Raw genomic sequence first — 14416 nt, forward strand, 5'->3', positions numbered from 1 at the left:
GCCTCTAGATGTTTTATACATAGAAACTAATGTGTTTTGTTTATTTATGAGTCGTATCAAGCAAAATGCAGTAATTGTTTATGTATGTTTAGAAATGTTAAATTTCTTTATTTACTATAACTATTTTCTGAAAATAAATTAGCTTTATTTTTAATTTGATTAAAGTCTGAACACACCGAGTTAGTCCAGTTAAACATTTTGACTTTGATACTGGAAAATTTTGTTGTTGTTGAATTTCGCTCAAAGCAGTTTGTGCTAGCCGTACCTAATTTTGAAGTGATAGACTAGAGAAAAGGTAGTTAGTCAACACCATTCACCCACCAACTCTAGGGCTACCCTTTACCCAACACTTGAAAGAGTGACTATGTTTGGTGAAGGGTACTGGAAAAAAGCAAGAGGATAAACAATAAAAACAGCAATTTTGTAACATTTTTTGAGTGTTTATTTTTCCTAATCTATAACAAACATAATACATTTTAATATGGTATATTATTTAAAATTGATTAGAAATAAGATTACAGCCGAAGTAAGAACTTCAACCCCAGCTATTGTTAGCACAGTTGCAACGTTGTAGACCGCTACGCCATTTCCTCATTTCAGATCGTCCACGTGCCCTTAGGCCCTTAAGACATCAGTTTTAATCTAATGGCTGCGGAAAGTAACTAATCATTAAAATTATCAAAAAAAAAACATGAAAATATTAATATATGTGCTACAGTTATCAAACATTCCACAGATGAGATTAATATCTATAGGTGGATCCACAGTTGAGATTAATAACTACAGGTGGATCCACAGTTGAGATTAATATCTACAGGGGATCCACCTGCAGATATTATCTGAACTGTGGATCCACCTGTAGATATTAATCTCAACTGTGGATCCAACAGTTCAGATTAATATCTACAGGTGGATCCACAGTTCAGATTAATATCTACATGTGGATCCACAGTTGAGAGTAATATCTACAGGCGGATCCACAGTTCAGATTAATATCTACAGGCGGATCCACAGTTCAGATTAATATCTACATGTGGATCCACAGTTGAGATTAATATCTACAGGTGGATCCACAGTTCAGATAATATCTGCAGGTGGATCCACAGTTCAAATTAATATCTACAGGTGGATCCACAGTTCAGGTAATATCTACAGGTGAATCCACAGTTCAGATAATATCTGCAGGTGGATCCACAGTTCAGATTAATATCTACAGGTGGGATTCTGTTTCGTGACGGTGTTTACTATACGCCTTGCCTCTTCAAGAAGAAGAACAATAATTATTTTTCACTTTCTAACTGCTTATTTCTCTTGATCTGACCCAAATATAAAGCTACTGTTTTTAATGTGACGTAATAGTGTTTATGTCTGTTTCGAAGCATAAGACAAGTGGCATTCGAACATGTGAAACAACTGAAGCTATTTCCCAGATTTGGCCAAAAGTTCGATACTGTATATTGAGTCACGGTAGTGTTACTCCACTTCTAACTTGGCATAAGTTATATGCAAGTTAAGCAAGTCTTGAAGAATTACGATTTTACTTAGCAAATGTATGATCTGAATAAATAATAAAAACAGCATACTTATACAGAATTCGGTAAGGAACTTGATTACATATAATTGTATATCACAACTACGTAACAACTGAGTAAAAAAAGGTGAATTTATACGGAACGGAGCGTGCCCAAATTTCGTGTGCTCGTAGACTAGGCTCATAAGACTGCATAAATGTGTCTTCCACATCTTAAGAGGGAGAGAGATAGAGAGAACTATGATAGCTGAAGAGATAAGTGCCGCTGAAATTGATGAGAAGAAATACGTCGTGTTGCGCATGGGTGAGTTTGTTTGTAACGCAGGTGCCAGTGCCGAATATAAGCTTCCGGTGAATACAGACTGGTATTGTGGTCTATGCGAATTTATGAAGCACATAAATAAACGGCATTGAATCAGAGAGAGGCTATGTCTCAGGGCTGAGCGTTGCATAACCCGAGGCACACGAAGAGTCTTAGTCCATTGAGTGTGTTATTTTCTTTTCCTTTCTTACGACTAAGAATATTTCAAGTGTTCAATAAAATGGATATGCCTGCCCTTTACCACTTTCAGAAAACTAAAAATGTATAATGTAATATAACTAGAATACAAACTAATTATACGATATTATGTTTGATGCAATTTATGACAAAAAGAAATCAATTTAAGTATCTGATGTCAGTCTATACAGCAATATCAATCAATGCATTGAAATACAATTTAAACGCCTGTACCGTCGACTTTTAATCTCAAAAGAAGAATTCAAATTAGATAACACTAATTCAATCTCCTGCCATTCGATGGCTCAACGGCAAGTCTTATAACGCAAGAGCTTACAATGCTAAAAACTGAATTTCCATAACCTCGGTAGGCAGAGCACAGACAGCCCACTGTCTAGTTTTGTGCTTAACAACAAATAATTTTATATTCATAAGTTATCAGGCCCAAATACTAAACGTTTATTTGTTTAAGAATTTCACGCAAAGATACACAAGGGCTATCAGCATATAGATGTCCATAATTTTAAATTGACAGATTAAAGAGAAAGAAGCAGCACCCGCCACCAACTCTTTGGCTACTCTTACCTGGACATGCCCCCCCCCCCAGTGGCACAGCGGTATGTCTGCAGACTTAAAACACTAGAAACAGGGTTTCGATGCCCGTAGTGGGCAGAGTACAGATAGACCAATGTGTAGCTTTGTGCTTAATTTTAAACAAACAAATTATCTAGACGAACAGTAACATCTGATCAACATTCCTATTGCGCACAAACGGAACCAAAGTATAGAGTGAGTTTTTGCGGCAAAAAGTCACGAACTATGAACCTCAGATTCACAGTTCGGGCACGCTAACTACTAGAATACTCCCAGTCTAAACATTAAATGATTAGTATTGTGCTAGGTATAGATACGAGTGATGACAGACATGCTAAACCTATAAGCGAGCGATCTACCCATGCTATTCACGCTATATTTATATATACAGATGAATGATATACCCATATTACATATATTGGATGTGATATAGCCATGATATATCTTCAGGCGAAAGATCAACCCATGCTATATCTACGGGTGAGCGATCTACCCCATTTTATATCTAAAGATGAGTGACGTACCGCTTCTACATCTTCAAGTAAAAGATCTGCACGTGCTACATCTTCTGGTGAATGATCTACCAGTGCCTCATCTATAAATAAGCGACTTATTCTTATAACGAGTGGCGAATGCAACGTACCCACAATAAGTCAGGTGGTATTGAATTGATAAGGATCTTCCGCCAAGTTACATGTTTAAAACAATAAAATGGCTCAATGTCCAGCTCATAAATATATCATATTTTATGCGTACATGAGCACTGAACTGGATTCTAAAACTTTAGTTCGTTAACTATTAGTTACATAACTAGTAGTTATGATGCAACATATAATAATATATATATATATATATATGAATATTACAAATAATATTAATGCGCTACTTTTATATAATCATTTTTGATCACTACAACACTTATGAATGTTAATGACGCGTGTCTATCACTATACAGATATGCATATAGACCTAAAATACTCTATACATTATGTATAACTTGCATCATCACGATATTAATATTGTATGTATGTATAAGAATATTAGTCGTTGACCATTTGTGAAACATTTACCTCTCTTACGACAATTTTCGCATTTATCGTCCTACAATTTACCATATTTAACGTCTTTCAGATTTTACTTTGGCAACTTTAATTATCCATGGTTTGAATACGTTATATGAAAACGATTTTAGAGCCTCGTCATATTCTTTACAGTTCACGACGCCACCTCATGTCACGCTGTAGTTGACGGCCGGACATATTGACATCAGCCCTGAAGAGGCACTATCATAAGGCAGTCATGTCAAAATCACACCACTACTCCCTCATTTCTTTCCATAAACCATCTAGTGTATGAAGAAGACACAGCGGTATGTCTGCGGACTTACAATGCTAGAAACCGGGTTTCGATACCACCGGTGGGCAGAGCACAGATAGCCCATTGTGTAGCTTTGTGCATAACTACAAACAAACAATTGTTCAAGCACCCGTTTCAACCGTTCGATTGCACAGAACTCCATAGGCGGTAATGTGTGATATGCTCAGATCTGATATTTAACTTATAGGTCCGCTTAATATGGAACAGTGCCGAATGTATATGTCTAATAATAACTTCGACGAAAATAAAGTGCAATACATTAAGAACACAATTTTTATAAAATTCAAGAAACAAAAACTCGGCGTGTGTACTTGCAGTTCATCAACGTCAGAACGTCGCTTTTACACCGAGTGAGGATCAGAATATACTTAGTAGAGACTTCTAGTAAAATAAAGTGAAAGATTTCTGTTTAAAGTACAGTTACCTGCGCCACCATGTGATTGGTCATTCTCACTCGACATGGGTGGGGCCGTGGTCTTTAGCTATTACCTGTACAATCAGTAAAGACCGTTGCCCTAAACTTCAACAGAGTCGCATGTAGCAATGTTCCCCACAGGCGGACAGATATCATGTACTTGGACAATGACGCAGGAAAAAAAAAGGTTACTTGAAACAGGATCAACTTCGCGGTTTTTATTGATGAGTTACGTGAAATCTGCTTGTGTTCAAATCAACAAATGAATTTAGAATCAAATATTAATATTGCAGAAAGAACAAAACGTATGATACATTCCACGCATGAATACCCGTTTTATTCTCCAGCTGCTTGAAGTACGCACAACTGAATGGAAATGTGGTCGAAGTAAATTGTGTACACATGACTTGCGTTGCTTTTCCAGACAGAGATACTTCATTATTACATTGCGTACTGTTGCTTGGAGCACTTGGATGACCTTTTCCACTGACTTTTATGTTCGTGGATTCTCGTGGATTTTCTTATCGCGGCTTTGGTACGACTTACTGAAGGTCCCTTTCTGGATGATTCTGGTGCCCCAGGTTGATAAATATACTTTTGTTTTTCAAATGCCATCAATTACAATGGATTCTAAATCCCCGATCTGAGCTAAGTTTTATGTGCTGAATTTATGAATATTTTGCGTCGTAAAGAGCTACTGCATACCTTCCAAAAAGCGATCAATTTTTCAGCGAATTCATATTACCTACGATTACCAAACAATTTCAAAATGTAGTTCTGATACATACCGTTCAATTGCGACTTTATAAAGGCTGCAGTTGTCATGTGACAACTGATTTAATACTAAAAATCGTTTTAATATAACGTACACAATCCTTTGTATATGCACTCATCGGTAGTCTGGAAAGTATCTATGAATTTCAACAGATTCCTTAATAGGGATTAGCTAAAAACCTTAATACTAATTGCTATTATTTGTTTTTGGATATTTCTTTTTCTGAAGGTTAAATAAATACTAATATATATATATAATAAAAATATAGTTTATTTTCAAGTTTGTGGTTTACCTTCCCCATTCCCATCTAACTCAATCAAAAGAGTTATTACATCACAACTAATAACATTCACTTTGGTTTGTTCACATTCTTTATAGTTTCCAATTAACACAGTAATCTTGACCGAGAGATTAAAGATGTAGTTGCTATAATATCATTAAATTATACTGATCATTTTATAATAAATAAAAATCGACGTTAAATAAATTTTCCACTAATACTTGTTTGTTTCTGTTAGAGCAAAGCTACATTTGGTGTATCTGCTGTGTCCACCGTGGTTAATCGAACCTCGGATTCTGGCATTGTAATTCCGTAGTCTTACAGCTGTCCCTTTACTTAATGACATCCTGGGTGTCTATAATTTTTTTAAAGTACGCTAATTTTTCAACGATATATATTGTTTTAATAAAAATGTTCGATATGCATGGTGAGCTAGTAGATCGTGAGAAATAATATTTCAGTCTTGTTAATTAACAAAGAAGTGTGAGAAACTTGAGACTCAGAAGTCCGACTGAGTCGCAGAACGGAAAGAGGGGGTGCAATTGCTAAGTGGTTAGGCTTAAGAAGTTATTTTAGAACTAACTATTATTTCTTTAAGATTTATTTTATTAGTTTCCGAAATCGATATTACCAGGACATCCGATTTTAATTCCGGTTCTTTTCTAATTCGGGGTCCCTGAGTAGTCCCGATGCTGGAAATTAACCCATTAGCGTTACTAGTTCCCTTATCTTTGGCCTTGTTTTCTATGCGACAAGATGACATTCGTTGACCAGCTCGTTTTGAAACAATCTTAAAGAATATGGGTGCAACCACATCTTTTGGTTCTGCCCCATTAGAATATGCTAAATTGGTTTCATGTTGTTACAGACCACTTTCCAAACTGAATCAATCAGCTGTAAATTTCTCAATAGCGTGTATTGAATTTACTTCTACTACAGCACTCTTCCCCCATGTGTCAGCTTACAAACTTTTGCAATTTCCACAACAGGGTTGAGTTTATATGTGCCAGTGAAAGCTGATTATATTCATTAATTTGAATATAATGTAACAGTACCACAGGGTGTTGTGGCTGACAGCTACTTTCACTACAGTTTGGAGTGCCACGCGTAACGGAAAGATTCTCTGTGGTTGATGACAGGTTTTTTTTTCTTTTTTGGCTGGATATCAACACTCGAAGTGTATCTGGTGTCTCACCTAATATTGGTGTAGATGATCTTCACAAGGAACTTAATAATTCTGGTTAGAAAATTATGTTAGCAAAAAACCGTACGAGAAGTGGAAAAGAGTGGTACAGTCTACATCTGAATTGTTCCTATCATCGTTTCTCGGACATCTTTTCCTACCCATGTTTTAGTTGGATTCGAGCGTTTTCCTGTGACGTTTAAATAAGTAATTTCATTCTGTGCTACCAGTGCTTTCGTTTTACTCTAGAGGTCAAATCCGTTGTTCCAAGTGTGGGGAACCTCATAACTGTCAAAGATTGTATGACAGACTTCCCAAAGCGTGTCAATTTTGTTGGACCACATTCAGCTATTTTTTTACAGCCCAGAATCCGACAGGAAGCCCAAGAATTAATGCTTAACGCAACACATCTCACAGGAAGGCTCTGATATTATTTTAGAAATGTCCAACTTCGCTATAATACATGCTAAAGTGGCACAAAGTCATCCCTCAGTGGCCATACTGACACGTATCACTCATCAAAATTTCTATCACGACCACCTCGCTAAGTCTCAGTTGTTGTTTAAATTGTTGCAGTCGATGCTTCTGCTCGCGCTGAAACTGGTAATTTGTTATTATCTCCTTATCGCTTGCCTTTTATTTCTGAATTAATTTATTGCTATACTGAGGTTGGTACAGATGTTGCACGAATTAAAATCATCACTAAGGCTGCTAATAAGCATCTGTATTCTCAAAGTATACACGATGTACCCCACTCTTAAGACTTAACTAATGACGACCAACCATCTTAAACTGTTACAGTGAAATGATCAGAGTTTGCAGGCTATGTGGATCTTTATACTCCCCAAATTATCACTGTTAAAGCTTCATATTCAGCACTATCCACCTGGTCATACTGTTCACCGTTTTGTTCGCTCTTCTGGCGAACGTGGTGGATATTATTTCATCGTACGTTGAGATTTTAAATTTTTTGCCATTTTGTATTATTGACAGTTCTCTCTTGGGAGTTTGCACATTAGTAATGTTATTGGATCGTTACAAGTCTCTGTCATAACCTTCATGTAAATTTTAGAGATTATCAGCTTCTTCCGATTATTATGGAAGTGAATACACGTGTAATTATTTGTGGAGACTTCAAAGTATTCATTCCTTGTGGAAATATGACTATGTTGGCTACAGTGGTCATGCGGTAGTATATTTTATGAATGATTGGCGTATTTTTTTTTTCTAAATGATGGTTCTCAAACTACGGTAATTCCTAGATCTGGCAAATTTACATTTAACTCTAGTACTCTAAGCGGTAACTGTTCGTGGCGAGTTCTACCTGACACATTTAGGGGTGACCACTGTCCTTGTAAAACCTTACTGCCTCTAACTCTTTCCTTTACTTGTCCTTCTCTTCATATCATCTTCCCGCGTATTAATTTGGTGTCTTCTCTCAAGTCATTCAGAGAAGCATCCATTGCTTTACTACAATTGTTGCCAGTGCTGGGTATTTTGGTTCTACAATTATTAATATTATTAGAATTACTACTTGATACCAATTTCCTAAAAATATTGAATTTTACGACGTGTCCCCAGTTCCCATGATTTGGAAGAAGATCCGTATTTACACCAGATTAATCTTCCTTTCTTTAATGTGATCTCGAAACACAAATGTCGTATTCATGGTAAAGTTTCTGAAAGTTGTCATACTTATGGCCTTTAATTGACTTTCGTATTTCTTAACATTCTCCACAGATGTCTCAGTTTTACCACTATCAACCTCTGACCTTTTTGAAGCTATTGTGGACCGTCATGAGACATCCACTTTTTCAGAATTACAATATTCTCTAAGACAGCGTGACACTTCCTCTGGTGGAGATAAAATAAAATGCTTGCTCATCTAGATACCATCCCGATTCTCAAGATAGGAAACATGTTTTTCTTCCATTCTCATGTATTGATGAATTTCCTACTGTAACCTTATAGAACACATGATCAACTGTCACCTCTCTCTCTCTTTAACTAAATATTATCACCATTTACCTTCACAGCGAATAGTTAGTTTCATTATTAATCTCCTATTGGGACTACATCCTAGCTGTGTTCTTAGACCTTGAAGGAGCCTTTGATAATGAATGAATATATATGTAAGGTCTTTTTAGAAAGACCTACTGCCTTCGCTATCATGGATACGTTTTAAAATCGCTTCATAACTATCTAATAATGTTCCTTTTCTGTCAAAATTCACAACACGCTCTTCTAAAATAACTTTCTCAAGGAGTTCTTCAGAGATCCAAATTCAGGTCCACTTGTTTTAAGTCATGCTTAATGATATGGTAGAAGCTCTAAAACGTGATGATCTTTGTGGTATCTATGTCAATGAAATTTATGTTTGGAGACAAGGTTGAAATCTAAATAATGCCCCTTCATCATAACATGCAATAAGATTCTAAATTCTTTTTTCGGGAATTCCCCGTTTTTGTTGACTTCTTACTTTCTAAAGATTCTCATAACATGTTTTATCTTTGCAATTTTTCTGTGGCATTATCTTTAAATCTTTGCCAAATATTTGTTGATCATCTGCTTTAACACGTTTGTCACGGTTGGTTTGTTAATAAAAATGCATATATATGTTTGGATGACTGAAATATATGTCAGCTTACACCACACAATGTCTTTAACCGTTTTACACTAGTTTTAACTCGTCCATAATGCACAATATCGTTAAAACATTGCATTTTTTTAGCAATTCCTAATGACACCAGGATTATTACCTAATATAGTTGTAAAGGATAACCACTATGTTCACAACTGGCCACGGACAGTGGTTGGTTAAACTCAGGGCATTGTGAGCTTGAACACCTGAGTTTCACTTGGAAAAACAAAGTATTTTTGATTGATTGCTTCTTCATTAGATACTGGCTTTTCACCTGTGTTTTGTTAAATAATTGAAGAGACAGTGTATTCTCAACGCTGTTTGATTGTTACTAAACGTTTCTTTTAATAAAAAAACGTACGTTTACAACTTTTACATCTGCTACAACACTTGTCAATCTCATTTAATACGCGAATTTATTAAATACATATTGTGTATGTATGTATATATATATACATATTTAAATATCTATTTGTATGTACATATATAGGACAAGCAGTAGCTTTCTTGTTGTTGTTACCTCAGTTGTATACACGAAGAAAAGATACATATAAGGATAAAGTATCCTACACTGTTTATATCTTAGAAATAGAATAATTTTGAGGCGAACTAATAACGAATTTTAGGAAAACCAGTGCTTGAACAAACGTGAAATTTAAACATAACAAAGAGGAAAGAAATTTGCGAACAGCTAATAAAATCATAACGTATTTTGGTTAACAACGCCCATTCTATAAATCTGAAAAATATTTTTAGGGTTAATAATATAACTCACAATAAAATGAAAGTGCGAAAATAGTACGACGTTTCTCGGTAAACCGTTGTCGGAGTTAGTTTTTTACTTTGAGTTGATTTTCAAAACGACAATTTTATTTCTAGAATTAAATTGTAATTTAAACATATTAATTGACATACAGTAACTTATTTATTGACGTAGACTATGATTAAGTCTTCATGGAATTTACCATCTAGCTCTTAGAAACGGGTTGTCGAGAGTTTCTCGTGAATCACGTCATCACGTTCTTCACGTGCTGGCACAGTCATTTTGTCGTATAACTCGTATTCATGCTACGAAGTGGTTGGAAAAAAAATCTCGAAAATATGTAAAGCCAAAAGCTGTATATTGCCCAAAGCATACATAAGTAGTATCATCAAAAAACAAGTAAATTAACAAAAAATATGCAATTAAATTTTAATTATATACATACTCCTTACATAATATTAAGTAGTAAAGAATAGAAACTATTAAAATATATTGAAGATAAAATATGTTCTCATGCTTAATCCTAAACATATCCCAGGGTTCATGTTGATGAAAAAAACATACGGAAGCAATTCAGTGACGGATTAATGACAAGTTTAAGCCTAGGTAAGAGGCTGGTAACATACTTTTATTTTTTTACTAATTTTACATAGGAACAGTTGTTAATGTTTTGCTTTTGTAAATATAAATACATAGTCATTTGAAATCTTAAATCAAATATACTGTTGTATTTGTTTAAAATAATAGCTTTTCAGTGAGTGATAATCGACGTAGGTGTGATTATAAAGCGGCTTACGAAAGCAACGTGACGTTTACACTGACTTGCTGTTCACGCCACAACGTCTCAGTACCGTGACTAATACCGAACAGTTAAAGGTAAAGACTGCCAAAGTTCTACACTCGCTAATTTTCTAGTCCCACACTAATTTGGTAAAATCTAAATGAATAAAAAAATCTTCCTATATACTTCCATGTTCAATGAAAGCAAATCGAGTAAACCATGATGTAAATTTTGACTCTCGGGTTATCACGTACTGAATTTACCGTACCGATTTTCATAAGATTAACGTCAATAATACTTACATTCCATCTTCTTCGGTCGATCTTGTTTACGTCTCGGCATGCTTCGACTGACCGTCGTACTATTCCGGTTAGGAGTGACAAGCGTTTCACACTGAAAAGCGCACGAGAACGGTGAGATCACATGCAGAGTACTTCCCGCTGTAAACCTTCCATTCAAGAAACTGTGAGTAACATTTGACGTCAGGAAGACAGACAGGCGTTGCCCTTAGCATCATGGGACTCACATCCCCTTAGGGCGGATCTAAGTGTTGATAAGAGCACAGAGCCATCTAGTGAGTATTGTTGAAGTTTCAGCAATAACATTTATAAGCAGCGTATTGTCTGTTTGGGGGAACTTTGACACCAGCAACGTTTCGGATTCCAGACTGAAGCATCAGTAGAGTATTTGAAACGTTATCAATGTCAAAACTTTCCAGGAATCTGCTTTTGTGATCAACGTATTTGTATCTACTTCAAAACCGAAATGTCTTTGAAGCATGTATTTGAAGTTGTCGCACAATGAGTAACCGAAACGTCGTTACCAGACTCGTTCCAAGACAACGGAATTTACTTACAGAACTACACCACTAATTTTTGGTCCCCGGTAATTCCAAAGTAAGCTTACGGGATTATGACGCTAAAATCCGGGGTTTAATTTCCCGCGGTGAACATTTCCCGTGTAGTTTTGCTCTAAATAAACAACAACCAATTATTTGAAATTGAAAGAACACCTGGTGTATAATGTTGTATAAAATGAAATGATATTGCATGAAATGAAGGTGTATTGTGTAAAAAAAAAAAAAATGCTTCATTTCGAGTTAAATATGTAATCATCAGTAAGTGAGAAAAAGTGTAAAGTTAAAATTTATATTGTATCTAGGTTTCGAATTACAAATATAAGCTACGCAATTAATTATGTGTGCTCTGCCCCCTTGGGTATTGAAACCCGATTTTTAGCGTCATCTGAAGCATTTGTATTTATTTTCTCCCTTTTTTTACGCGTTTATAACGAACCATAGTTTTATAAATTTAGGGCTTTCGATGCTGGCTCTTTGTTGGTTAAAATTTCCTTTATTTTGTGATATTAAAGATTAGACAATAATTCTTAAGTTTTGTAGGTTCGAGTATTTGTTCTTAGCGAAATGGTGGGTAAAATAAAAATCCGAAGACGAAGCTATTGTAAGTTGTTTAATCAAATAGTATGAAAAGTATAAGCAAGAAAACTGACCAGTTCCTTACTGAACTTGCACCAAGATTTCTGATATTAACTTATTTGATGCCACTATTAAACTTTTATGTAATATCATTTCTTAATATTTTCAAATGTAACTAATTTAACATACATGATTAATTTGTACTTTCGAATTAATGTATGACATTAAGCTTTGAATTATTTTTATTTTAATTAGTATATTAGCTACAGGTTATTTTCATCTCTTATTGATTAATATATATTGGCAAATGATATATTTTTATAAAGTTTTGGAAAAATAACTCTCTCAAACATCTTCCATTTGAAAGACCTGCAAAGTAATATAGTCAATGAACGCTATTCCTTTTCTTAAAACTTTGTCAGACTTAACAACTGACAATAAAAAGTTTCTATTCATGCCCGAAGAAGTCAATATGCTAAATTAATTTATCGTTTTATTATTAGCATTAAGACTTATACTGCGATTTTATCACACGCATACAAGCAAGCTACTTTGAAAATAATACTTCGTATTCAGAAGTATTGTTTACATTACGATGATAATAGAAATTTTCATTTGCGTTTGACCAGATTTAGCCACAGAAGTAGTCAGCAGAATACCTATATCAGGGGTATGTTTTTCTTATTCAAAGTGCATATGGTTTATGTGTAAGGAAGTCCGTGAAATGAATATTTCAATATCTGGTAGCACTTCCCCTTGAACCTGCCAGAACCTGGGCTCGATTAGGCATAGATTCAATGATGTTCTGTATAAAAGCCTCATCCAGGTTGTTCTATATGCGAGGGAGCGTAACCTTCAGTTGATTTGCATTCCCTGGATGTGGAGGGGATGACTAAAATTTCCTATCGAGATGTTCCCATAGGTAGTCAATAGGATGTATATTACGGCTCTGTGAAGCCCAGAGAAAAAGCTGGAGGCCTTGTTATGTCTTTCATACAAATGTTGTTCAAGCAACATGGGAAGTTGTTCTACTTTCCCATAGAATATGTGTTCTATAATGAAGACGATCCTGGATATACAATGGTAGGAGATTGGCTGAAAATATCTCCATGTAGTGTACTGCGTAAAGAGACCTTCGATAAACACCCAGTCAGTTTTTTCATTTTAACAAATTCCACCCCATACTATGCCATTACAACTTGCATGGTTGATCATTGGGTGTATAACATTTGGTTTGAATGGCATCACACTTTTTTTTACACCCATTTCTGCTGAAGTTTCTACTCGCCGGTAAACACTATCAAGCCCCGAAAACAATGCATAGCTGTGTGCCTTGTTAATATCCGTCATAAAGGATTTTCTCCCATGAGCTCGTCAGTGATAACCAAATTTATGGAGCACCCTTTGAGTCATTCATTGACTCATTAAACAGCTCCAGCGATCCCTGCCATGGTATAATCAAATAGTGGTATTTTTACTGTCACTCTTAAAACGTTCCCACAGCTGTAAAGTGCGGAGCGCGTTTTTACGCAAACAGGTCGCGATCCATGAATTCTCTAAATCACAACCACTGTTGTCGGAACAAGAAGTTTGTATGGAAACAAGTTTCGACACTTTCACGTGTCTTCAGTCCAACTTTTCTTAGTTTATTTTATATTACTCTACGCGGTATTGTGTGTATACTTGCTATCTCTAAATCACAGTCTGACACATGAGGTTAAAGTTATCAAATTCAGTCAAACAAACTTCAACATTTAAGATATTGTTGTTTGGTATTGTTACGTCTCCGTTTGTTAATTGATTTTTCCGTAACTTCGTTCCGACGAAACTTTAACGACACAAGTCTTTACTTAATAAAATGATTTATTCTTTCCGAATATAACTTTACGATACACTTAATTTCAATATTCGCGCTAAAACAAACACTATAACGAACGAACGTTAACTTCAACAATACCCTGTGACTGCAGTTCAATTACTCACTATCTACACACACATTACTCCCCGTCACGTTGTCATCTTCTTTTATATACCAGACTACCCCATACCTAGTAAATACTAAAGCATTCGCCAAGGTACAGGATAGTTCTAGAAAATAGGTGGCGCCACACCAGTCACGTGACCTCGATGACGCAACAGTAT

General features: G+C 35.4%; 1 protein-coding gene across 1 annotated transcript in view; it reads right to left on the bottom strand.

The window, feature by feature from the left end:
- The window catches only part of LOC106478719 (protein tiptop-like), a 106618-nt gene extending 95320 nt beyond the window's left edge, over positions 1-11298 (bottom strand). The window contains exon 1 of the mRNA XM_013939280.2: positions 11142-11298. Coding sequence (XP_013794734.1) covers positions 11142-11181 — 40 coding nt within the window. The 5' untranslated portion in view covers positions 11182-11298. The remainder of the gene's footprint in view (positions 1-11141) is intronic.
- Between the last annotated feature and the right edge of the window lie 3118 nt (positions 11299-14416).

This window comes from Limulus polyphemus, unplaced genomic scaffold (assembly GCF_000517525.1).
Source record: "Limulus polyphemus unplaced genomic scaffold, Limulus_polyphemus-2.1.2 Scaffold244, whole genome shotgun sequence".
NCBI lineage: Eukaryota > Metazoa > Arthropoda > Merostomata > Xiphosura > Limulidae > Limulus > Limulus polyphemus.